Raw genomic sequence first — 25,310 nt, 5'->3', positions numbered from 1 at the left:
TAGTGATACTCTGAAGCCTTCTCTAGGTCTTAGAAATACAAATTTATCTTTATGATTTTAAGCTCAAATACACCGCTCAAATATTAGAGGAACTCTTTTTAATCAGAGTATATCATCAACTCAGTTAAACGTCTGGAATATTGATCTGGGCAGTTAATTGGGAGAGGGGGGTTGTTGATCACTTTCATTTGCTTTGGTGTTAGTGAAACTATCACCAGGTGCACTAGTGAGGCAACACAACCCCCAAAACAGCTAGACCATTTCTGACCAATTTTTCAATAGTTTTGCATATTACTAGGGTCATTTTCCTAACGGTTGAATGAGGCGATACCTTGGCCCTAGAGAGGTTGCACAGATAGTCAGAAGATTTGCTGTGTCTTCCAGCAGAGTCTCATAATCATGGAGGAGATTCCAGGACAGAGGCGGTTCCTGTAGGAGAGCTAAACGGGGCCAGAGAAGTCCTTAAACATCAACAGGATGGGTATCTGCTCATTTGTTAAAGGAGAAACGGGATAAGCACTGCCAGAGCCCAACCAAATTACCTCCACCAGGCCACTGGTGCGAATGTCTCTGACCAAACAATCAGAAATGGATTGTGTGGTCTGGGTGGCCTGAAGAATTGACATCAACACTGGGCCCTGTGCTCACTGTCCCACACTGTGGAGCCTCACTGGCATATGCCATAAAATACCAGAATTGGTAGGTCTACGACTGGAAACCACTGATTTCCACAGCACAGCACAGACAGCAGGTTCACCTGGTGAAGCCACGAAGAATGTTTTGGTGCTTATATTATCATTCAGCACGACTGGTTTGGTGGTGGGTCAGTGATGGTCTGGGGAAGCAGACCTCTACAGGCTAGGCAACAACACCATGACTACCATTAGGTATTGGGATGAAATCCATCTTCCCATCATCAGACACTAGTGTAGACGGTCTTGGTTCCTCCTGGTGCACAACAGTGCCCGAGTATTCCTTCATCCTCTGATCAGAGCATTGAAGGATCAAGAAATTGATATGACTGACTTGCCCTTACACAGACGTAAATCCAACAAAACACCTCCAGGACATTACTGTATATGAAAGTCCATCCATAACTGCCAGGTTCAGACTGTCCAGGAGCTCAGTGATACCCTGGTCCAGATCTGGAAGGAGATGCCCCAGGACACGATCTGTTGTCTCATTAGGAGCATTCCCTGTCAGTGTCAAGGGACATTGTTTTTCTATGTAACATTGAACCTACAGATATGCAGTGTTTGTTCCCTGCCAGGCTAGTGTTAAAAACATCGGTCTGTTACATCATGTGGTGGCTTACCAGTGTCCTGGAATGAAGGTGGATTGATTCCTTTGAACATTCCAGTCTGCAATGACAGAGAATCAAACAATAAATCTGTCTGAATGTACTGTTGTATTGCTTTTAAGGTAACTGCTGATCATACTCCTCCTTCATTTTTTTCTTTCTTTCAGATGTAAATGTACCGTTACACTAAAAACATTTGCTTTGTCAAGAGGAACACTATAAACTCTCTATGGGCTCCTCTTGTTTACTTTATTGATTTATTTGTTTGTTTTTTAATATTATTTTTTACATATGTTTTATTTATTATTATTATTATTATTATTATTATTATTATCAGGGAAGGTCCTATGTGCACAGTGATATGTCATAAGCCATAATGACAGTGTAAGGGGCAGATGGCCACAAGGCCACAAGGCACAGTCAACAAACCCGCACAAATTTCCCTCCTCACTCCAGCCTAAGAAACGTACAATAAGGACTACCCATGGAAGGAGAGGGCCAGCTCCCCAGTTCCCCACACCCCACCACAGGGCAGGGAAAACAGATCTGGGGCTGCCACAACAACATTCTGGAGTATGACCAAGGTGAGCACCAATTGACTGTAGTGTTTTCTACACTCACTGGTCAGCACCCACTATCCCCACTGCGAAGGGTAGTTTAGAGTATGCAGATGAGGGACTTGGAGGGCCATCTGCCTACTGAGTCCTAATATTAGTCACCCACTAAATAAACAAAGGACCAAAAAACAGGAACAAGCTAGCCTGGCCCGAGTTTGACACATGCTTCTCCCAACGTGCTCAAACTATCCTCTTACTGAGGAATGGTATTCATTTGGTGGCTGAATTTAAGTTATTTCGGACATTTTTTTCCACTGATGCATTTTTTTTATTATTGCAGATCAAAATTATGTAGCTTTGTTTTACATATGTACAGAAATACATTATCACTGTAAATACCACTAACTTTGCTCTCATTTAGTGAATGATGGACAAAGAAAATGGTGCTGTAGACTTTAAGATATCATGTTACTGATATATATTCCCTCTTTAACAATTCTATGATAAAAGAAGTGCTATTTCAAAAAAAGACATCCAGATATGTTTACATTAAAAAAAACATATAATGATCTTACCAGAGTTTATTCCTGCTGCCAAAGACAGCTGAACAATAAGCCAAAATCCACTGAGTTTCAACATAGCTGTGACGCTCTGTGAAGTGCAACTGAAATGAAGTTCACTGTGGATTCAGCAGATAGACGAGCATCAGGTTATATCTCTGCCCACATTTGGTTAGATAGAAATGTAAATGACAAACCTGCATCTATGCCCATGCAGTCAAACAGTTACTTCACTGTTTAAAGTGTGTGCACCAACATATTCTTTCTGCTCTGACAGTGAATTACTACCATTCATAACTGACTCAATTTCCTAATTGACACATGCAAATGTTGTAAGCGTAGATCCCACTGAGATGTCCCAGCAGTCACTTTTAAAACGGCAAGTAAATTATTTACAAGGTGCACTGCTGTTAAGAAAATCATGTGAGAGATGAAAAAAAGACTCCCACCTCATTAAAATTAGTCAAGATTAAATATTAGAATCTTTATATTTCAAGAGAGAATCTATTGTAAGATTTATATAGCGCCAAGTCACAACAACAGTCGCCTCAAGGTTCTTTATATTGTAAGGTAGACCCTACAATAATACATACAGAGAAAAACCCAACAATCATATGACCCCCTATGAGCAAGCACTTTGGCAACAGTGGGAAGGAAAAACTCCCTTTTAACAGGAAGAAACCTCCGACAGAACCAGGCTCAGGGAGGGGCGGGGCCATCTGCTGTGATTGGTTGGGGTGAGAGAAGGAAGACAGGATAAAGACATAAGAAAATCCACCTGCCAAACTCCTTGTTGACTGCTGGTGACTGCCCCAACAACAGGCGTGCCCACTCTTGCTTAAAATATGACTTTAGCTGCTTAAACAAATGGATGAATGGAACCGTAGAGTATCTTGTTCAGTCTGAGACAATTTGGGGAGCTGTTTTCAGCAGTTTACCCCTAACTGGATTAGTACTGGATGTGCACAAGTTCCCCCTGCTGCACGTTTTCAGTTATTGACAGTTTTTGCCAGGGCTGGACTGGGACAAAAATGTATATGTGTATATATTTCATTTTGTATGATTATTATTATTGAAAAAGGTTTTAATCAGGCACAGTTGTTGTTGGGTTAGTTCTTAGTTGCCTGCAACATGTGACAATAATTAAAAGTCACACTTGAGCTATTGGCAGTGACTCGTGATCAAAGCAACCATTCATTTTACCCGAATCCTTGAATTTCTCCCTTCCTGATTACGTCCCTCCATCTGTTTTCTTACCATTTAATTTCACCTTCCTCCATCTCTTCCTTACTTCTCCACAGCTGATGCTAGCAGCAGGTCTGGTTACTAGCTGCTTGTAGCTGTTACAAGCTGTTACTAGTTGTAACTAGTTGTTGCTGGTACTGTTCAAAGGTATGCCAGATTACCAGTCCAGCCCTGGTTTTTGCTCCAATGAACAGAGACAGTTAAAAAGCAAACACTGGAGCCTGTTCAAACCTGAAAATGTCTGAAGCACTGGGCAGCATTGTGGTTCAGTGGTTAGCACTTTTGTTCCATTTTTATAGTTTTCCTTCTGAAGTATCTATACCCCGTCATGTTTCTAGTTCTCTGCCTTGGTTGTTAGTTTCCTGTTGTGCTCTTCCCAGTTGTGTTGTGTGTCTGTCTAATATCTATGTGTTCTGTCTCTGTGTCAAACTAACGTGTCTTTATCTGAGTCTGTGTGCATATGTGATACTTGCTGTTTTATTCTGACAGTCCCTCATCTCGTGTGTGTCTTCAGTTTTGCTTCCCCTGTCTGCCTGATTCCCTCTTTTGTATATATCGTCTCTTTCTCCGTCATCATCATCTTATCTTCCCTCACACTGTGTGTTCAGTTTGTGTGTAGTTTCCCTGTGAAGCAAATCCTTAGTATCAGCCCAATGTGAAGTGTTTAGTCACTGATTACTAATTGTTTGCCCTTTTTTTCAATTTACCTCACAGATGCCTTTTCCAGATATCTTAGCAAAAGATGATAAAGGGAAGAAGAAAACTGAGCAGGTGGCTGACCGTCATCTTCCCTGAAATTATGTGCTCTCATTTGTGAAGAGAATGGGATGCCAGTGGCAGACCAGCCAGTTCCAGTATTCTTTGGGGAACATCAGACGATTTGGCTGGTGCTGGAATGTGAGCGCGTCCCACTACTAAAGGACTGGCAGCGTTTGTTCTGTTCCTCATTGCACAAAGACAGCGGTCCTGAGGCACAGTGGTTACCTTTCTACAGTCCTGTCCTGCTTCCCCTGGTATCTCTACCACAGCCTTTCACAGCGAACGTCAGCTGCACCTAGACTGAAACATAACTCTGCCGTCTGCACAGAGTTTCTGCAGCACCAGGGAAACGTTCAGCGTGACTCTTGGTTTAGTTGCCAGATGTTTTTCATTTTAATTCTGCTTGTTTTTTATAGCTCAATAAAAACCATTTGAACACAGTTATTTGTTTTTCAAAACAAATTGTTGAAGTTTTCTGTTTTGGTCTGTTTGTTAGCAGAATTAAATGTTCAGGCACAGGAAGTGAGTTATCATTGTACGACAAAATCTCATCTTTTTTTTTTCTTTTTTGTAGTTTTAAGTGAAAATTTACATAATGACATACAGCAGCAGAAGATTTTTATTACTTTAAAATGTTTTTAAGAACAAATATAGCAAAGTGAACAGTACTAATGTTTTTATGGCAGCATTATCATGTTATTACATGAAGTAAAGCCAGTGTTTTATTAAGCTCAGGTCTTTCAGTATTCACATCCATCAGTGTGTAGTTGGTAAGAACTGTAATTAACAGTATACTGTAATTACAATAACTTTTTTTTGCACTTTTTTAAAATAGCTGGTAAATGATGGTATTAATTATGGAACAAATGTACCAGATTTTTCACATAAAACAACTTTTTTTATTATCCTGTAAAAATATGGACATTTTCTTTATTTTAATTATGAAAAACTTGATGGTAAATTTCTCTTATTTTATGCATTTTTTTCTGGCACCCCAGCTGCCAGAATGTTACCACCATGCTTGGCAGAGAGAGAACCTGATGCTGTTTAAAGGTTAACATGGATTCTTTTGTGAATATTAAATGTTTTACTCTTGTAATGACCTTTGGTGGTCGATCACTCCTATAAGAGTAACTGTTGCTCTTGACAATTTTGAACGTGGACTTTGTATCTGAACTCTTCAGAGGTGGCTTTGTAACCTTTTCCAGTGTGCAAAGCAACAAGAAATCTTCTTTTTGTACCACATATCATTCATTGATTAGGTTCTCCTTCTGACTTATAAATTCATTATTTTGTATGTTATTTTTCTGCAAAAATATGGAAAATCTCAAAGGATTCACAAACTTTTGCTATACTTGTCTTAACACCTTCATGTTTGATACTGAGAGGCATTCAGTCTGTTACCACATGGCTGTTTCCAGGTCACTGATAATCCTCCCCAATCTTCTTTTCTCCTCATTAGCCATCTTACCCGCTGCTGCGCTCACAGTGAAGCCTGTGACTTATTCTGAAGAACACTAATTTCACATGCTGTGGCTTGGACCTCATGTTAGTGCTGGGAATACTGGTAAATAGTAATATATGCTTCCACTGTATGTAATACTGGGACATGACAGCTAAATGGATATTTAGATCAGCAAAGAACTTTGAAATGAAGCTAATAAATGCATCGTCTCAAAGAGCAAACAACTGCATTTTGATGGTCACATCAGTATGGTTTGACTAATTCTGCAGCTACACCTGGTTTGTGTATAACGGAGTCTGCAGGTGAAATAACCCGAAGGGAGATTTTTGAGCTGGACGTCAGATCAAGATTCCCCAGCAAAGCATCAAGATAGAAATCAAGAAAAACAGCAAGATTCCTAACAAAAGGTATGTCCACACATGACACATGCTGACCTCATGCCAGATATGTGTTTATAAAAACACTTTACATGTTGTGTGATATCAGTTCATATGAGCTAATGTAAAAAATTCAACTAGAGACATGTTGTTCAGCTAACATACTGCAACAAGTAACAAAAAAGGAACATCAGTTGGTTGAAGACTTAATCGAACTCACAATAAAGGCTTATTTTGTTGGATGTCATGTATATACTGCTGACATGTACAAAGCAAGGGCAGGAATTGCTTTCTCTTCACTTCTCCGTGTACCATAGCCTGAGATATCCTGCATGTGAACTTCACTCAGAGATGGAGAAAGATAAGAACAACAGACCAGGAGAGGAAGAAGAGCAGTTATATTCAAAGGTAAGGATGCTCAGTGCTGTTTGATAAACTGGAAATTTAAAGTTTACATGTAAGTCCTCGTGTTTTTAAATCAGATACTGTGTCTGTACATGTGACAGTGTCTTTTCATGTTGTGAAACATGCTGCAGAACAAAGGTAACTTTGTGTTATTTAAAAACAGTCATCAGATTAGTGCAGGTTAACTATATTAGCTTACGGTACTGTGAAGTTAAAGTACAGAACAGCATGTGACTGGTGCTCATGGTCAGAGTTACATCTAGATTCAGTCACTGAATTCCACCAACTTTCTACTGTAGAGCATAGAAATCAGCCAGGACAAATGGCTGATGAATGCAGTGGTGTAAATCCACTCAGAGCAGCACACATCAGCTGATCACAGCCTGCACACTAAAAAAATCTCGATAGAAATTATTGTGAGTCCGGCTCATCTGACTCATTTCCCTGTTTAGAGGCAAAGTCGCTCTCTACAACAGGAAACAGCCATTATTTATTTTATTTTCCTTCTTTTTCTCTGCTCATGTTCTACAAGCTAAGTCCACTTATTAGACTTATGCAATAATAATGTTGGTATTCCCCGTGTACTGACATTATTTTATTAATAGAATAATATTTTTGCCTTCTTACTTTGAGTACTTTTCAGAGCATGTACTTTTTCACTTTTACTTGTGTAAAAAAAGTTGACTCTGACCATCCTGCAGCTGGACTAAACATCACACCTGTCCTACATACCAGTTTTCTGTCAGGATTTTTGCTTTTTTGTTTGTTTTGTGTGTTTACTTATTTCTTTCTGGAAAGATAAAAAATATCACTCATCTAAACGATATGAGATGGTAACCTGTTGGTCATTAGTCAAGTAGTCAAACCCACACCAAGTTGTCCACCTATTATTCCTAAAGGCCTTGTTAAATAGGAGGCCATACTGTATACACCAGGGGTCTTAAAGTCACAGCCCAGGGCCACCTGCGGCCACGTCACCCCTACTCACATTGATGTGAAGAGATATAATGCAGTTTGGCCCTTAAAGTGACTTTTTTGTTTGTTGTTGAGTTGTTAAAATAAGTTCTTCAAATGATTGAATATGAAGGCAACATGAGCAGAGACACAAACATGAGAGGGATTGTCTGTGTTAGTTCACTGACAGACTCACAAACTAATGTGCACACTTATGTCTGCACTTTGGTTTTGTTAAATATGAACACAATGACAGCAGAAGTGCTGCCACGTGTGTGCACAGGCAGAGAGGACCAATGTGTTTATTTGGTAGTTCAATGAAAGGCTTCAGTTAGTTAAGAGGGAGGAAAAATGCAGTTTTATCTTATTATGCAATATTTGATATTAGAAAAAACAAAACAAAACTACATTTTCAGAAATGTTTGTTTGTTTGTTGGTTGGTTTGTTTGTACTACTTGAACACTAACGTGGCCCTCCAATGAGATGACAGCAGTGGCCCACAGCTCATTTAGTTTGAGACCCCTGGTACACACAGCTTGAACCTGAGGCCTGAGGAGGGCCTGTTGCTCGTACGTTGTAATGTGTACGGCTGCCCTGCAGGTGGAGGCCGGGGCTTCCTGGATCTCCGAATGGGAGGAGGCTGTGGGGCATTGTTGTTATAGTAAAGGCTGAACCACGGTCAGCGTTTTCTCCTCGCGTTTGTCGTTTATTGGTGAGTGATCCGTGAGTGTTAGACAGAATATTGGTGTTTTTGGAGCGATGTAAGGAAAACGGAGAGGAAAGGAAACGTAAGCTGACTTTTCTGTCTTTTGTGTTGTCGCTCTGTAAGTTTTTCCAAAATAGAGTTATTTAGCACACAAGAAACTATCGTCATTGCATCGTTACTCAACGTAAAACGCCCCAGCAGTAATCTGTGAAACTCTGCGGGCTGTGCTGGCGGAGCCGTTGGAGTGTATGTGTCGTGTTACAGGGTTGAGCTCATCTTCAGGTTCATGTTTTTTAAATCAGCGACGTCTCCACACTGTGGATAAGTCGAGGCTCAATCAAGCCGCTGCCTGAGCTGTGACTCTTCATCACAGCAAGAAACAAAGACACAGCTGAACAAACAAAACGCAGCGACGGACCCATGTTCCTCCTCATGTTCCTCCTCATGTTCCTCCTCATGTTCCTCCGTGTAGGTGATATCTCTGATTTCTCTGTTCCAGCTGTGAATGGAACACTTAAACCTGTAGCTTTGATGCTTAGTCATATAAACATTAACGGAGTTACACAAACTCACCGTTGAAACAACACGAGCCAATGCATTTGATTAGAGGACTGTACGGTAACGTGTGTGCATGTGTCTCAGATGGAGTGATGGTAGACAGCAGAGTATGTGAACTTCAATGTAAACGAGGCCAGACTCCATTATTCCTGCTGTGATGGAGAACCCCATCCTGCTGCCGCTCGCCCTGGCCTTGCTGGGTTTTCTGTGCCCATGTGTGACAAGACTGACTCCCAGAGTCTCCTTCCCCATGGGTGAGTGAAGCCTTTGAAACATCACGTGTATTTTTACCCTCTTTATCATGTTGGTTCATTTAAATATATTAGTGGTAGAACAAAGCACAGCGATGTTTTTGTTCTCTCACGGCTTTCATATACGAAATGGATTCTTGTGTACAAATATTGTGCTGAAACCTCATGAATTTAAAAAAAGGGCAAAATCATGTTAATCAAATTAACTGGGATTCCAAACACACATGTAGTTGACAGTTATCATGTTAGATGGAGTACTGTGAAATTGTACACTTCAATGTCTGATTATAATGCGTGTACAGTGCACTGCGAAAGTGTTCACAGCTCTTTGCTTGTTTCACATGTAAGTAAAAAAGAGGTTGAAATTCTGGAAGATGTATAAAAAATAACAACAATAGTATCCGTGCACAGCCACTTTCAGATCTCTTCAGAGATGTTCGGTGAGGTTCTGGTTGGGCTACCCAAGAACATCGACACAGTGAAGCCGCTCCTTTGTTATCTTGGCTGTGTGTTTCAGATCATTACCTCTGGAGCAGCTTATCATCAAGGATGTCTCTGTAGATCGCTGCATTCAACTTTCCGCTGACCCTGACTAGTCCTCTAGTTCCTGATGGTGCATGATGCATCCCCCATCGTGCTTCACTGTAGGGATGGTAGTGGCCAGGTGCTAAGCAGTACCTCCAGAGTATCCTCCAGATATGGTGCTTGGTATCCAGGCCATAGAGTTAGATCTTTGTCTCATCAGATCAGAGAATTTTGTTTTTCATGGTCTGAAAGTCCTTCAGGTGACTTTTCCACCTGGCCGTACAGGCCTGATTGGTGGAGTGGTGCAGAGATGGTCATTCTGGAAGTTTCTCTTTTCTCCACAAACCAACAGTGGAGTTCTGTGTGCGACTTTGAGCTTCTTGATCATCTGCCTTACAACAGCCCTTTGACTCCAAGCACTGGTTCCAAACTTCTTCCTGAGGCCACTGTGCTTATTGGGACCTTCAATGCTGCAGAAATGTTTCCTCCCCCCAGATCTGTGCCTTGGTTTAATCCTGTCTCAGAGGTCGGCACACAGTTGGTTGGACTTCATGGCTTGGTTTGTGCTCTGACATGCACTGTCAGTTATGGGGCCTTAGACAGGTGTGGCATCCAATCAGCTGGATTTATCACCAGTCATGTGACACTTCACAGATTATCAGTGGAAACAGAATTCAGCTGACCTCAAGTTTGAGTGTCGTAGCAAAGGCTGTGAACACTTACGTGCACGTTATATTTTTTTACATTTCAAACTTGTTTCACTTTGTCATTATGGACTATTGTGTTTAAGCTTTGAGGTAAAAATGAATCTGGTTATAATGAAATGTGGATTCTTTCTGTGTGCACTGTGAGTTGTGTGTTTAGTGTTGAATAACTGACTAGATAGCGTGGTCACAATATCTTCTGTGACATAATAAACTTGGAAGAGACATTTCCCAGACACCCAGTTCTTCGACATCTAAACAGTTAACACTCTGTAGCCAGTTATATCTGGATCCTTTTAGTTATCTGTGAATATTTAATCCTAAAATGCTTTGTCCTGATACAAACTGCTGTTTGATAACAGATAGTCCTGGGAGACGTCTCATCCGCTTCAACAGCCACTATGTCAGCAATACCACCACGCTGCTGCTCAGTGAAGATGGGGACATATTATATGTTGGAGCCCGGGACTCTGTGTTAGCACTGAACGTTAGCCACAAGGACAGCATCATACTGAGGAACAAGGTAGGGGCCGACTGTTGACAGATGCACACTTATGCATATTGAAATAAAGTCACTTGAGATTATGCAAATGCAGATCAGATTGTGTCTGTTAGGAATTAGACTGTGAGGCTCTAAACAGATGTCCATGTGACTACCAATGTTTTATGACGGCCTGACTGCAGAGACAGTGAAACAACAATGTCTGTGCCCTGGTGTTGGACTTCAAAGAAGCTTAACAGGAAGGACTACTTGGCTGTCAAGTCTTCAGCTTTCTGTGTCTGCGACACAGTACAATTACTGCTTCACCATCACCTGTACTTTTTTTAAACTTAAATTTAAAGAACTCAAAAGAAAAACAGCAAATTTTTTATTAAACTATTCTAAAGTATTTTTGCAAAACATTGCAGGCAGAATCTCTGTTGCCAAGTTAAAATATATTGAAATATTTATTGTGTTTAAAACATGAAATACTGGCTGAAGAGCAAAAAAGCTCAAAGATAGCCGAGTAATCTGGCGCTTCATCCTTGTAGCCTGCACACCACAGACTGCTTCTATTTTCATTCAATTTTTTTTCACACTTGACGTTCAGACAGTAGTTTGAGAATTAGATCAGGACTTTTTCCATGTCTCCTTTCTCATGTACTTCTATGTTAGCTATGCTTGCCACATCTTGGCACAATCCAATAAACCAGTCTGTGGACTGGGGAGTATGTCCAGTATGACTAGTTTGACATTTGTGTACTCGTATGTACCTCACACATTCAGTGTCACAGTTTGCAATAATCACACAGTAGAAAAGTGCAAGCATTTTTAACTGTTCCTGTTTGATGTACTATTTAAGTCAGGAGACCATGATGCAGAAAACAGTATTTTATGTAGAAGCAGGTAGCTTTTTAAAATTGCTAAATGAATTTCTAAAGGTCCTTCTAAACATTCAGACAAACACAAATTGGGTTAAATCCTTTGTGACTGTAAAACTTGTAGCAGTAGTGCCTGCTTTTGGTGTATTTAAAAACATGCAGTCTCAAAAACAAATGTGTTCTGGCCCATGCTGTGATCTTTTACATCACGGCCTCCCTGTACACAAACCTTCGGCTGTGGTTAATGTGAAGAACTTGATGAACTTGACCCTCTCCTCTTCTCTCAGCTGGACTGGAGTCCTTCACATGAAGACCTTGAGCAGTGCTCCATGAAGGGAAAGAAAATGGTAAGTGTTCTGTTTGAATCTATGAACAAATACTTTGAACCTGTTAAATTACAAATATACAAACCAAACGAGACAAAGGTGCCAATAATTTACCAGCTGGCAGTTACAGACCCTTTTGATGTATTTGTTGGTGAACCATGAGAATGTTTGAAGTTGAACCAACAGGTCCTAATTTAGACAAACAGTTAACAGTTTTACATGAGCTGGTTTTGTTGAAATGTTAAACTTTTTTCTTTCTTCTTTGTGTTTCCAGGCTGACTGTCCCAATTTCATACGTGTACTGCAGTTCCTGAACACCACCCACATCTATGCCTGTGGAACGTTCGCCTTCAGTCCACGCTGCACCTACATCGTAAGGCATTTAAGTTGTTAGTTTAACACTGTGACAGTGTTACAGTATTACTCACTGTTTAGTGATTGTAGCATAAACTTGATACAAAAAAGCCTGAATTTCCCTTTTTGTATGTTTGTTTTTTGAAAAGTGTGGGTTGGAGTAGAAATGGTTCTTCCATTTAGCATTCACTTCAGTAGCAGCTTGACTTTTTCTCCTTGTCTTCCCAGAACACTGACACATTAACAATGAGCCTCAAGCCTGATGAAGGGAGAGGTCGATGCCCCTATGACCCTTATCAACGCAATACGGCTATTGTTGTAGGTGAGGAAATGATGTCACAGCATGACTGGATTATTACAACTCTCTCTATTTTGGTGTCTCCCAGTGATCCCTGTCCCAGTTATCCCTGTCCCAATCATCCCTGTCCCAATCATCCCTGTCCTGTCTCTGGCTGGTGGAAAATGCAGGATTGCACAGCTGCAGGATTTATTGGGGAATTCACAGCATGAAGCACTTGTGATGAATTCAAACACGAGCTGTTTTGAAGTTAACCTGGGTAGTAATGGTTCTTGCAGAGCTTATTACCTTCAGGCTACAGCTGTGCAGTGTTTGCTGTGACCACCTTTATCCTTCATCAGAGTCTGAACTCGGTTCAACACAGTATGAACTTTGTTACAACTTTTCTTGTTATTTCTTTAATCGCTCTCAGGAATAGTTGTCCATGTTCTTGAAGGACATTTCAAACCTCTTATTTGAATGTTACCACAACCTTTAAATGCCTTCTTTTTTTTTTTCGATTAGTAAAGGCTAATCCATGATGATGGGTGTGGTTTTACTGCATTATCAGCCGGTTTGGGATGTTTGTGTTGCTGAACATGAAGCCATTGCCAATCAGAATCTTTCCGTTAGTAGATTTTTGATCATTGTTTTAAAGTTAAAAGGCCTTATTTTATCTTTTGCCTTGAAGAAGGTCGGAGGTCCAAAGTAAGGTGATATTTAGAATCTGCATGCCTCTTTTTTGTCAATACAAACAATGGCAGTGAGAAACATGGCTTTAAATGGCTTCATATATCATCATTATCACTTTAACCTGCATATCAGTCTATTGACCTTGAAGAGGTCAGGGGTCAAATGTGACATGACATTTTAAATCTTTATCAAATACTTTCTGCATGTTGATCGCGCACACCACACATGCAAGTTACAGCGCGACCAATAAATCAGCTTGGTGAATTTGACAACAAACAACTGAATTTGAATGAAAACAATGGAATTTGAATGACAACAACTGAATTTGAATGAAAACAATGGAATTTGAATGACAACAACTGAATTTGAATGAAAACAATGGAATTTGAATGAAAACAACTGAATTTGAATGAAAACAATGGAATTTGAATGACGACAACTGAATTTGAATGAAAACAACTGAATTTGAATGAAAACAATGGAATTTGAATGAAAACAACGGAATTTGAATGAAAACAATGGAATTTGAATACAAACAACAGAATTTGAATGAAAACAATGGAATTTGAATGAAAACAATGGAATTTGAATGAAAACAATGGAATTTGAATACAAACAACAGAATTTGAATGAAAACAATGGAATTTGAATGACAACAACTGAATTTGAATGAAAACAACGGAATTTGAATGAAAACAACGGAATTTGAATGAAAACAATGGAATTTGAATACAAACAACGGAATTTGAATGAAAACAATGGAATTTGAATGACAACAACTGAATTTGAATGAAAACAATGGAATTTGAATGAAAACCACAGAATTTGAATGAAAACAATGGAATTTTAATGAAAACCACAGAATTTGAATGAAAACAACTGAATTTGAATGAAAACAACTGAATTTGAATGAAAACCACAGAATTTGAATGAAAACAATGGAATTTGAATGAAAACAACGGAATTTGAATGAAAACCACAGAATTTGAATGAAAACAATGGAATTTGAATGACAACAACTGAATTTGAATGAAAACAACGGAATTTGAATGAAAACCACAGAATTTGAATGAAAACAACGGAATTTGAATGAAAACAACGGAATTTGAATGAAAACAACAGAATTTGAATGAAAACAATGGAATTTGAATGAAAACAATGGAATTTGAATGAAAACAATGGAATTTGAATGAAAACAATGGAATTTGAATGACAACAACTGAATTTGAATGAAAACAATGGAATTTGAATGAAAACCACAGAATTTGAATGAAAACAACAGAATTTGAATGAAAACAACAGAATTTGAATGAAAACAATGGAATTTGAATGAAAACAATGGAATTTGAATGAAAACAATGGAATTTGAATGAAAACAATGGAATTTGAATGACAACAACTGAATTTGAATGAAAACAATGGAATTTGAATGAAAACCACAGAATTTGAATGAAAACAACTGAATTTGAATGAAAACAACTGAATTTGAATGAAAACCACAGAATTTGAATGAAAACAATGGAATTTGAATGAAAACAACGGAATTTGAATGAAAACCACAGAATTTGAATGAAAACAATGGAATTTGAATGAAAACAACTGAATTTGAATGAAAACAACGGAATTTGAATGAAAACCACAGAATTTGAATGAAAACAACGGAATTTGAATGAAAACAACGGAATTTGAATGAAAACAACGGAATTTGAATGAAAACAACGGAATTTGAATGAAAACCACTGAATTTGAATGAAAACCACTGAATTTGAATGAAAACAACTGAATTTGAATGAAAACAACTGAATTTGAATGAAAACAACTGAATTTGAATGAAAACAACAGATTTTGAATGAAAACAACTGAATTTGAATGACAACAACTGAATTTGAATGAAAACAACTGAATTTGAATGAAAACAACAGAATTTGAATGAAAACAACAGAATTTGAATGAAAACAACAGAATTTGAATGAAAACAACGGAATTTGAATGAAAACAATGGAATTTGAATGAAAACAATGGAATTTGTGAGACAACCACAGAATTTGAATGAAAACCACAGAATTTGAATGAAAACAACTGAATTTGAATGAAAACCACAGAATTTGAATGAAAACAACTGAATTTGAATGAAAACAACTGAATTTGAATGAAAACAACTGAATTTGAATGAAAACAACTGAATTTGAATGAAAACAACTGAATTTGAATGACAACAACTGAATTTGAATGAAAACAACTGAATTTGAATGAAAACAACTGATTTTGAATGAAAACAATGGAATTTGAATGAAAAGAACTGAAATTGAAAGAAAATTTCCGTTGAAATTCCACTTTCTACTGTGTAAAGTGGAATCACGTTGAGTCCATTGAGAACTTTCATCATGTTTACAGACAGTGTGTATGCACGCAAACATGCTGCCAACAGCCACAAAGATGGTCTAATATATTTTTGTTGTGTCGGTGTTGCCCGTCAGTATGATGTTAAATGTTGTCATGTGTCTCAGATGGAGAGCTTTATACTGGCACTGTGGCAGACTACAGGGGGAATCGGCCAGTCATCTCAAGGCACCTCAGCGAGGGCAAGCGTGTCGACCTGAAGCTGGATGATACATTGGGATGGTTGGAGGGTGAGTGCAGCGAGTTCATCCCCAACCTCAGATATTTGAAGTAGTTGAAGTTTATGGCGTCTTAGATCAGTATCAATCCATTTGTTTGCTGGCACATCTAAAGAAAACGAGTGTCTTGTCTGTTACCTGTTATGTGGTGTGAATCACAAACATTGTAATAAGTGTTTCTTATTTCTGTTTTATTCTTAAAAATGTACTTGGATTTCCAGCTTTACCATTTTACACATTGTTTCCAGTAACTTACATTTCTGCTTATGTTACCTTCTGTTTGCCATAGATCCAACTTTCATCAGTTCCACATTTATTCCAGATGAAGAGAAAATTTATTTCTTCTTCACTGAAGTGGGCAGAGAGTATGACTTCATCGACAAGTTTATCGTTTCCCGCGTCTCTCAGATCTGCATGGTAAGTGGGAACGACGGTGCTCGTCTACAAACCGTCCAAAAAGATTCTGCAAAGATTCAGCAGTGCTCTGATATTTGGAATTTTCTCCCAGGAAAAAACAAACTTCACAAGCAGACCAAACCCATCACACAAACACTAATATCCTCATTTAGACAGGAAACAGACAGCCAGTCATATGTGTCTCCAAGGCTACAGATGCAGTTATAGCATAACAAACCTTAAAATGCACTGAATGTTATGTGTTTATGAAATACAATGGGTGAATGTGCCCTGCAAAGCCCTTTTAGTGGTCAGTAAGGCTAAATGTAACCATTACAGGCTGTAATAACAACTTTGTCTCTTTTGATCTTCTCAACATGAACTGGAGTGATGTCATAATTTAAGAAATCCTCCTGTAAGGTAACTTCTTAGTGCGTCTGACAGTACAGGGGAACTTAGTCAGCAAGATGAAGCTGAATTTGTGACTTCACCCACATGACTGGATGACATCTCCAAGATTTCTACCTGTCAGGATTGTTATTCCTCTTATGTCATAATTCTGTCAAAGGGCTGTAACACTGACCTTTCTGTAATATTATGTACATGATAACATCACAGTGTTCTCTCATTTGTCAGAGTGATGTGGGAGGTCAGCGGACCCTGCAGCGACGCTGGACCACGTTTGCAAAAGCTCAGCTGCTTTGCCAAGCTGACCATGAGCTGCCCTATAATGTGCTCCAGGACATAGACACCCTCCTGCCTGCAGAGGGCGCTCCTGTGGATGACATACTCTTTTATGGCATATTCACCTCTCAGTGGTTAGTGATGATGTCTCCTGAAAAAAATCACCATGTTTCCATTAATACAAACTTGCTGTAGAGATTGAGAAGCACAGTTTTCAGATCTTTGACCTACTGTGTAGGTGAAGCATGTGTAGATTTGATCTTTTGGTCATTTAGAAAACTGCAGCGATGTATCCATGCCATCTGACCGAGGAAGCATTCAAATCTGAGGGATGTGCTTGACTGTACCAGTCAAGGAAGGCTCTCGTGATGCTCACGAGTCCTCCAGGCAGTCTTTCTGTGGCCTTCAGGGGCGAATTGAGGGTTGATATAGACAGGGCTGCACATAAGTGGTGCGCATGCGCTGTCAAAATAAAAGACACGCACCAGATAAGAAGTTGCAACGCGCGTAAGATTTTGTGGAGGAGGACAGACATTTGTTTAGAACTCTTAAAGCTGTCGAAGAAGCAAGCTCCTTTAAGCAATTACTTTGGTGTTCCTCCACCTCCAAAGAAATGTCAGAAGGAGTCTGAACCGCAAAAGAAGCGCGTATTCTAGGAAAAGTGGTTGCAGGAGGTGAGCTGGCTTCAAACAAATGATGAACACACAGAGATGTGGTGCAGAATATGCCGTGAAAATCCCACTCTAGTGGACAAAAACAGTGCCATTTATATGTACGCGAACGCACGTTGCAACTTCTTATCTGGTGCGCGTCTTTTATTTTGACAGCGCATGCGCACCTGCGGACCACTTATGTGCACCCCTGTTTATAGAATAAAACAGAGAAGGAATACTATTTAAAGGATGCACATTTAAGAATGAAACAAGTTGCTTTCCGTAGTTTCATGTTTCTAATTCTTCGTGACTGTATTCTTAATGTTTGTTTCTGATTAACCAGGTCTGTCAACTCTGGGCGGTCAGCAGTGTGTTCCTTCCGCCTCACTGACATCAAATCGGTCTTTTCTGGTAACTACAAAGTCCTGAACCGGGACACATTACAGTGGAGTGCACGGGTTCAAGAGAAGGTCGCAAATCCAGGCGAGGTAAATAGTTACTTATGAAAACTTATTTAAAGTCTCCATGAATCAGCGGGGTGTACATGCACACACGCTGCCTTCATGTGCAAAAAATAATTCCATATTCACAGCTGTGAGAAAGTTTAATTCTCAGATGTAAAAGTTTCACGATTATTTGTCGTTGTCTTTTTCCACGTCATTGGATACACAAAGTTATCACAGCGTTTCCGAGTTGTTCTACTGAGATGTATCACTGAGAAATGTAATGAGAGCCAAACAGGACAGAACAACTGTTGCAGAGGTGGGAAGTGAAAGATTTTAAGAAAATGCTAAACTGCCACAACATGAGTGAATGACTTGGCCAAGTTGGGAATTGGAGTCTCAAAGAAGATGATCACTTGACTCCTGCGCAGGAACTCCACTTACGACCTCAAACCAGACTCAGCCTGGAGAAGGATTAGGGGAAGTGCGTGCTTTGGTCAGATGACATTAAACTAGAGCTCTTTGAGATGGAGATGCTTCTTATGTTTGGAGAAAGAAAAACGATTCAACGTCTCCACAGTGAAATGCGGTTCAGAATCTCACAAGATGGAACGTATGAAGAAGAAGGATATGTGACCATTTTAAACCTCAAGCACTCAGCAGCAGAAACTGGGTCATTGTTTGTCTTCCAACATGACAACAACCCGAAACATACGTCTCTCCTGGTGAACGTTATCGACTGACCTGCACAAAGCTCCGACTTGGATCCCACTGAAAATCTGTGGGTGAACTGAAGAGAAGAGTCCATGCCATCAAACCTGGAGGAGCTAAAACAAACAACTGCAGCCTGATATACAGCAAAAAGTGAAGAATAGCATCGTGGAGCTAATAATGTTAACCTCAGTATTTATTGGGTTTTTTGGAAAAAAAAAAAAAGTTTGGATGAAGTTATTTGGAAAGTTGTGTCAAAAACTCCTTTCTCTGTTTAGTAACACCTGGGAAATTCAGTTTACCAAAGTAAATGATATTTTTTCTAAATGCAAAGATATCAAGACCCAGATTTTAACATGTTTTCTTTTCCATACTTTCATATTTCAACACACCCACTAATGTGTTCAAAATATTGTAAACCTATTAACATCGACACTGTAGTCTTTATTATAAATGTATTCTTAAAAATTATTTAAATGCTGTAGTTCACATTTCAAAATGCTCTTCAGATTTGAAACATGTAACATAACAGTCGGCAGGGTGAAGTGGACACTTTGCAGCTGCTAATGAAGAAAACAACAGGCTGACGTATAACCTGATAGTAAATACGTTCGAGCGTTGAGTGAGTTTTTGAGCAGTTTTGTATTGGTGATGGCACGCTCTCTGCTGTTGATAATGTGCAAGAAAAAAGTGCCGCACAAATGGAAATGAATACAAAAAGAATTCGTTTGTGTCAACTTTTGTGTTAGTGTGGCCTGCACAACGCTTCAGACAATGCCCTGCGCTTTGTCAAAGAGAACTTCCTGGCAGATGACAGTGTGCGACCAGTTGGAAGAAACCTTACCATGGTGTCTGCTGAAAACACCTACAGCCACCTGACTGTCCAGAGGGTCCAGGCAGCCAACGGCAAACACTACACTGTCCTGTTTCTCCTTACAGGTAGGACTGGAGGCAGAGCAGTAACAGGTTTATATCCTCTCAGCATTTCTTCTTGAATAGTTTTATGTTATTAACGATTTCTTTTCTGATGTTTCAGAGTCTGGTTACTTGCATAAAGCAGTGCTGCTACTCAGAGGGGCCCATATCATTGAGGAGATTCAGGTCTTTGAGCAGCCTCAGCCTGTCAAGAGCCTGAAGCTCTCCATACCCAAGGTGCACACTGCCGCTGACCTTTAATTGGTGGTTCAGTTCCATTTAGGTTTTTAGACTAGAGGCCAGATTTACTATTGGAGGCAATGGAGACAAAGAAGTGGCAATAACCATAGAGAGTTCCTGTGTGCTGCTTTGAGTGTTAATTATTTATGTATTATTATTTAGCTCCAAGCTACACTGCTAAATAAAATAAAGGAACACGTAGGAAACACATCAGATCTCAAAGTCATGCTGGACATTCATACTGATATGGACCGAACGACACGTCAGGAACAAAAGGATGCCACATTGTTGGATGCAAATGAATTCAAAGACACACTGAAAAATCAAAATGAAACTAATGATATGGCAGACTAGTCCATTTTGCCCAGATTCCATTGCAGCAACTCAAAGTAGTGCTCAGTCCTTTGTATGTTCCCCATGTGCCTTCTATGCATGTCTGACAGCGTCAGGGGAATCTCCCAGTGAGCCAGCAGATAGTGTCGTGGGGAATCACCTCTCTGAGCTCAGGGACAGTCTGAGGTGCAAACTGGCAGCATCGAATGGGACGTGACATAATGTCCCAGAGGTTTACCTTGCACTCGGTTCAGGTTCAGTTATCTATTATTTTTTATGAACAGGCTGGAGTTCTTAACTGATCAATTTGCAAGTCTGGGTACAAAGTAGAATTGATCTGTATCTGTGTTGTTCCAGATGTTCTGCAGGTAAACAGTTTGAACTCAGTTTTGCTAACTAGATAAAGTTTCTCCATCACAGTGAAGCAGAATGATGTCATTACGACAGAGTACTATACAGAAATGTCTGAACGCTTCTTCTGTCCCACTGCAGGGAATGATTTATATCGGCACATCGGAGGGCGTCGTGAAGGTCCCGACAGCTAACTGTTCTTTTTACTGGACCTGTGCTCAGTGTGTTCTGGCCCGAGATCCCTTCTGTGGTTGGGATACTGCCAGTAGGGTCTGTGTGATGGTCTCTACAACAAACACTAACCTGTGAGTAACACTAAATTTTTATTATGATTAATACGTTCAGCACAAACGATTTACCAGTCTGCTCACATATTTTTATTATGAAACACAAGGTTGCACAATGAAACTAAATCAGCTGAGGAAGGAGTCGTTAATACCCAGCTGTGCAAAGCTAGTCAGCTTTTATTCTTGACATTGTAGCTTTTGAGCAGGTATCACAGCTTTGTTCAAATTAATAATTTACAGGCCCGACCACACATCTGGAGTACTCTTAGTGGGATTATAGAACATCCATTTAGGAATTTCCTCCCTCTCGGTCAGTGTTAAATGGACTTGTTCTTATCTACTTGGCACCTTTCTATTCTACCTGAGCACTCAAAGCGCTCCATACAACTCGCCTCACTTTTTCCTCTGTGAAAGTGCGTTGTAAGATTCGCACACATTATACTTGGGTTTGTACCTTGCTCAAGGATATTTGGCAGATTGAAGAAGCCAGGGATCAAACCACCAACCTTCCAATTAATAGATGACTGCTTTGTGAATTTCATGTTTTTACTTCTGGTTTGAGGATTGGTCATCAGTGGTGAATCTGTGAAACTTAGTACCCACCTTCTCTGTTAATGGTTTCCCTCCTCAGAGGCCAGGACATAGAAAGAGGAAACGCTGAAGAAGCATGCAGCAGTGTTTCATTAAATCATAAGAGCAGATTTGGTCCAAACAAACTGCCTGCAGGTGAGTATAATATCTTTTTAATATCTATTTTAGTCTGAAGATTAAATGGAGGAGAAAAGTCTAAAAGGAATTAAATAAATCATGAAAAGTCCCATGTCTGAGGTTTTGTGTGGGCTGTGAGTCAAGCATATAAAACATGAATTTGCTTTATTTAACTTTTACTTTTCTAATTTAGACATGATTGTGTGAAATTCAGATTTTTGCATTTTTCCAGTAGATTCTTGTTTAGAAGCATGGTCAGAGTATTGTTCTTAGCTTCTGTGATATCCAAACACCTGTTTATGATGCAAACTATAATGTGTATGTCAGCCTCATGTCCTCCAGGCGAGCTGGTGTCTGTGTCTCTGAACGAAGTAGTGCGGCTGCAGTGTCCTGCAGCATCAAGACTGTCTCAGCAGCTCTGGGAGCGTCCCAACAGTCGGCTGTCCTCAGACTTGTATCTGAACTTGGAGGATGGGAGTCTGAGCTTTGTGGCCACCCCTGCCACTCTGGGCCACTACCTCTGCCTGTCCACTGAAAATGGCTACCAACAGACTATGGCCATCTATCATGTCAAGCAGAAGACCAGCCCTCTGTCTCAAACTCCAACCAGCTACACCCAGCCTCGGACAAATGCGATACCCACAACACAATCTATGGTCAAGCCGGGATCTGGACTCCACATATCTGTAGGAACTTGGCCTGAAAGAACAGAAACGCACCAAGGAGAGTCTAAGACAACGCCATCCAACAGGAACACTCAAGTCACCACCAGACAGCTGGGCAAAAACCTGACCTTATGGACAAAGGAGCCTCGACAGAGAGAATTAGAGCTCCGGGATGGGGAAGCGCTGCTGGCCGCCCAAGCCCCATGCTATTTAAAGGAGCTGGTAATTGTGTCACTTTTGCTAGTGCTGTCCCTCAGTTTGTTAATCACCATATTTCTGTTTGTCATCACACAGCGCTGCAACAACAGAACAGCCCCACAAGCAGCAACCGTAACCACTGACTCTGACAGAAGGACCCCTGTAGAGCAGGAGGCCCGAAGGGCAAATGCGTTTCTGAGCAAAAGGAATGAACAAGGACAGCAAAGTGGACATGGCAGCGAGTTAGTTTGTAACGCTGCACTTTCAGGTTCTAATGGACATTTGCCTAACACCCCCATCTAAACAGTTACAGTGTTACAGATGAAAAAAGACACATGGCACTCAAAGACTCCTGATCTATGGGAAGTCTTTGGCAACAGGAGGAAAAAGTTTTTTAAAACTTTATTTGAAGGGCGAAGAAGTAACCCAAACCATTTTAAAGTGGTTTTCATGGGATTTGACTTATTATTCTATACATGCAGTTTTAATGTCCTGGTGTACATTGAAATTACAGCTCAGTTTAGGTCACAAATAAGTGCCCATATGCAACTGAAAGTGGCTGCTGAGTTCTTCTTGAAGGGCTGTTATGAGATCGGCGATATTACCGTGGTAACAGTTAATGACGAGGTTTAAATACTGAGGATGGCCATCCTAATCGGTAAGATCTGGATGTGATCTTACTAATAAATCAAAGAACTGTGCGTGGGATCACTTTTCTCAACAGCCATTTACTGGCAGCATTTATGAGTATTGTTGTGGTGGAATAAGGGGCGTGGGAAAATGAATGTCTCACAAATATAAAGCTTCAACTGTTACACCTAAGTGCCAGACCCTTACTCGAACCCTCAAACAGGCCTTTGAAGGGTTGTGAAAAATGTCTTCCACAGTGTCAGTGCTGTGATCTCAAACAGCCGGACAACAAGACGGAACAAGAAACAGCATGATTGTAAAATTACACAGATGTGCCTGTTCTGCATAGCTACATTTGGAACAGGCACAATTGCTGTATAACCGTGTGTGTTGTAACTGCCCAGTCTTTTTCACAGCTTGAACTGGTGTATTGATGGAGATCAAACATTTGTCACACTTGGTACTGGACCCGCTGAGGTCCCAGTTCTGATAACTGACTTGTCTGTAACACTTTCACTACTGATTGCCTGAAGCTGACACGCTTTTGTGTGGAAATAACTGGAATAAAGTTTGCACACGATTCTAAAAAGACTGATTTAGCAGCTGTTTCTGGTAGCCTTAGTTTTGGTGGTCAGTAATTGTATTCTCCTAAATGTCTTCGTTTCCAAACTGTAACATTTAGGTATTTGTAAGTAGTGATGACAAAAACCTGGTTAAAATCTCTCTGAACTGAACACTGATCCAGTGAAAAGCATAACTGTTGATTAGCTTTAACGTATTGGTCCTGAATATTCTGGTTGTTTTTTATGTTCTGGTTGGTCGTCATGTTATAGCTGGTTATGTTCTGACTATTCTGTGTTCTCTCTTGATAGTTTCATTTGGTAAAAGGTACAGTTCTGTCCAATGCAGCTGCTTCTTTCAATATTTTTATAGATTAGTCAAATGCAACACCAGTAACTGCCACAGTTGGCCAGTTGTTTGCACCTTTTTAGAACAAAAAATCATTCATTTCCATATGATCAAAATGTGTAATGATCAGAAAATGTATGCAAAGACGTGTGTGCGTGTGTGTGTGTGTGTGTGTGTGTGTGTGTGTGTGTGTGTGTGTGTGTGTGTGTGTGCGCGCGTGTGCGTGCGTGCGTGCGCGCGTGTGCGTTCACATAACTTTGTAGCATATGGTCAGGGTGAGTCAGCCAAGTTTCTTTTCTTGTGTGACAAAACAAACGTGAATGTGCCTTTGCTACATGTTATGTGACAATCCTGTGGAGCTGTTTGTACTTCTCACCATTTGGACACGTCAATAAAAAATCATCCACAACTGCAATAAAGACTCAACATATTGATATTCACTTCAATAAACGGGTTTCTGAAATGTTACAAAATATATAAAAAACCATCACATTTCTTTTTATGTCTTCTCAGTTTTTTAATGACTTGGAAATCCACCTGCTCTGCCATCATTCAAGTCATCTCAGTCATCCTAGGACGCTTTTTTACAGCACTCAATGAACTTCTGTTAAAACCTAAGTAAACTACACAATTCACTAATAAAACCACCTTTCGCAGCATTAACTTGAATAAATTGTTTTCTGTTTGACTTTATCAGTCTTTCACGTTGTTGTGGAGGAATTTTGTCCCACTGCATCCATAGTGTCTTTAAGGTCCTGCCACAGCATGTCATTCAGACTGGTTTGCTTGTATATTTACTGTTGTGCTTGGGATCATTGTCCTGCTGCATGATCCAATTTAGGCAAAGCTTTCGCTGTCAGAAAGATGGACTCACATTTGGTTTTAGAATGCTTTAGTATATAGAGAAGGTGCCCAGGTCCTTTGGCACCCCTCCACCATCATGCGTGACACTTGATAAGAGATGTTTGTGCTGAAATGCTGTTTGGTTCTCACCACACGTGATGCTGTACATTAAGGATAAACATCTCCACTTAGTTCTTTGGACAAACAGGAAGTAAAATGGTTTGTTTAGATCCAACTTTTCAAACCTAAGCTGTGCTGGCATATTCTTGGTTTTGCCTGTCACGTTTTCTTCAACAAACTTTGAGTTTCTCTCCCGACTGTTTCCATCCTGCTGTGTCTGAGCCAACT

At 40.0% G+C, this 25,310-nt stretch overlaps 1 protein-coding gene across 3 annotated transcripts; it reads left to right on the top strand.

The window, feature by feature from the left end:
- The first annotated feature begins 5,893 nt into the window (after positions 1-5,893).
- Positions 5,894-24,778, top strand: sema4ab (sema domain, immunoglobulin domain (Ig), transmembrane domain (TM) and short cytoplasmic domain, (semaphorin) 4Ab). Of its 3 annotated transcripts, none has more exons than XM_065471447.1 (17): positions 5,894-5,988; positions 6,182-6,293; positions 6,581-6,671; positions 8,971-9,140; positions 10,729-10,889; positions 12,016-12,075; positions 12,329-12,427; positions 12,637-12,730; positions 15,886-16,008; positions 16,286-16,413; positions 17,029-17,210; positions 18,073-18,217; positions 19,633-19,822; positions 19,920-20,035; positions 20,864-21,027; positions 21,641-21,735; positions 22,045-24,778. In XM_065471447.1, the coding sequence occupies exons 4-17, from the start codon at positions 9,044-9,046 to the stop codon at positions 22,881-22,883; spliced, it is 2,493 nt and encodes an 830-aa protein (XP_065327519.1). In that variant the 5' UTR covers positions 5,894-5,988; positions 6,182-6,293; positions 6,581-6,671; positions 8,971-9,043; the 3' UTR covers positions 22,884-24,778. The 3 variants fall into 3 exon arrangements, with proteins under 3 accessions (XP_065327519.1, XP_065327520.1, XP_065327518.1); XM_065471448.1 differs by having other exon boundaries at positions 6,156-6,293; positions 6,613-6,671; XM_065471446.1 differs by having other exon boundaries at positions 6,156-6,293.
- The last annotated feature ends 532 nt before the right edge of the window (positions 24,779-25,310 follow it).

This window comes from Pelmatolapia mariae, linkage group LG22 (genome assembly GCF_036321145.2).
Source record: "Pelmatolapia mariae isolate MD_Pm_ZW linkage group LG22, Pm_UMD_F_2, whole genome shotgun sequence".
NCBI classification, from domain to species: Eukaryota; Metazoa; Chordata; class Actinopteri; order Cichliformes; family Cichlidae; genus Pelmatolapia; species Pelmatolapia mariae.
Note: the sequence above shows the minus strand (reverse complement) of the source record. Positions and strands in the feature narration are given on the sequence as shown.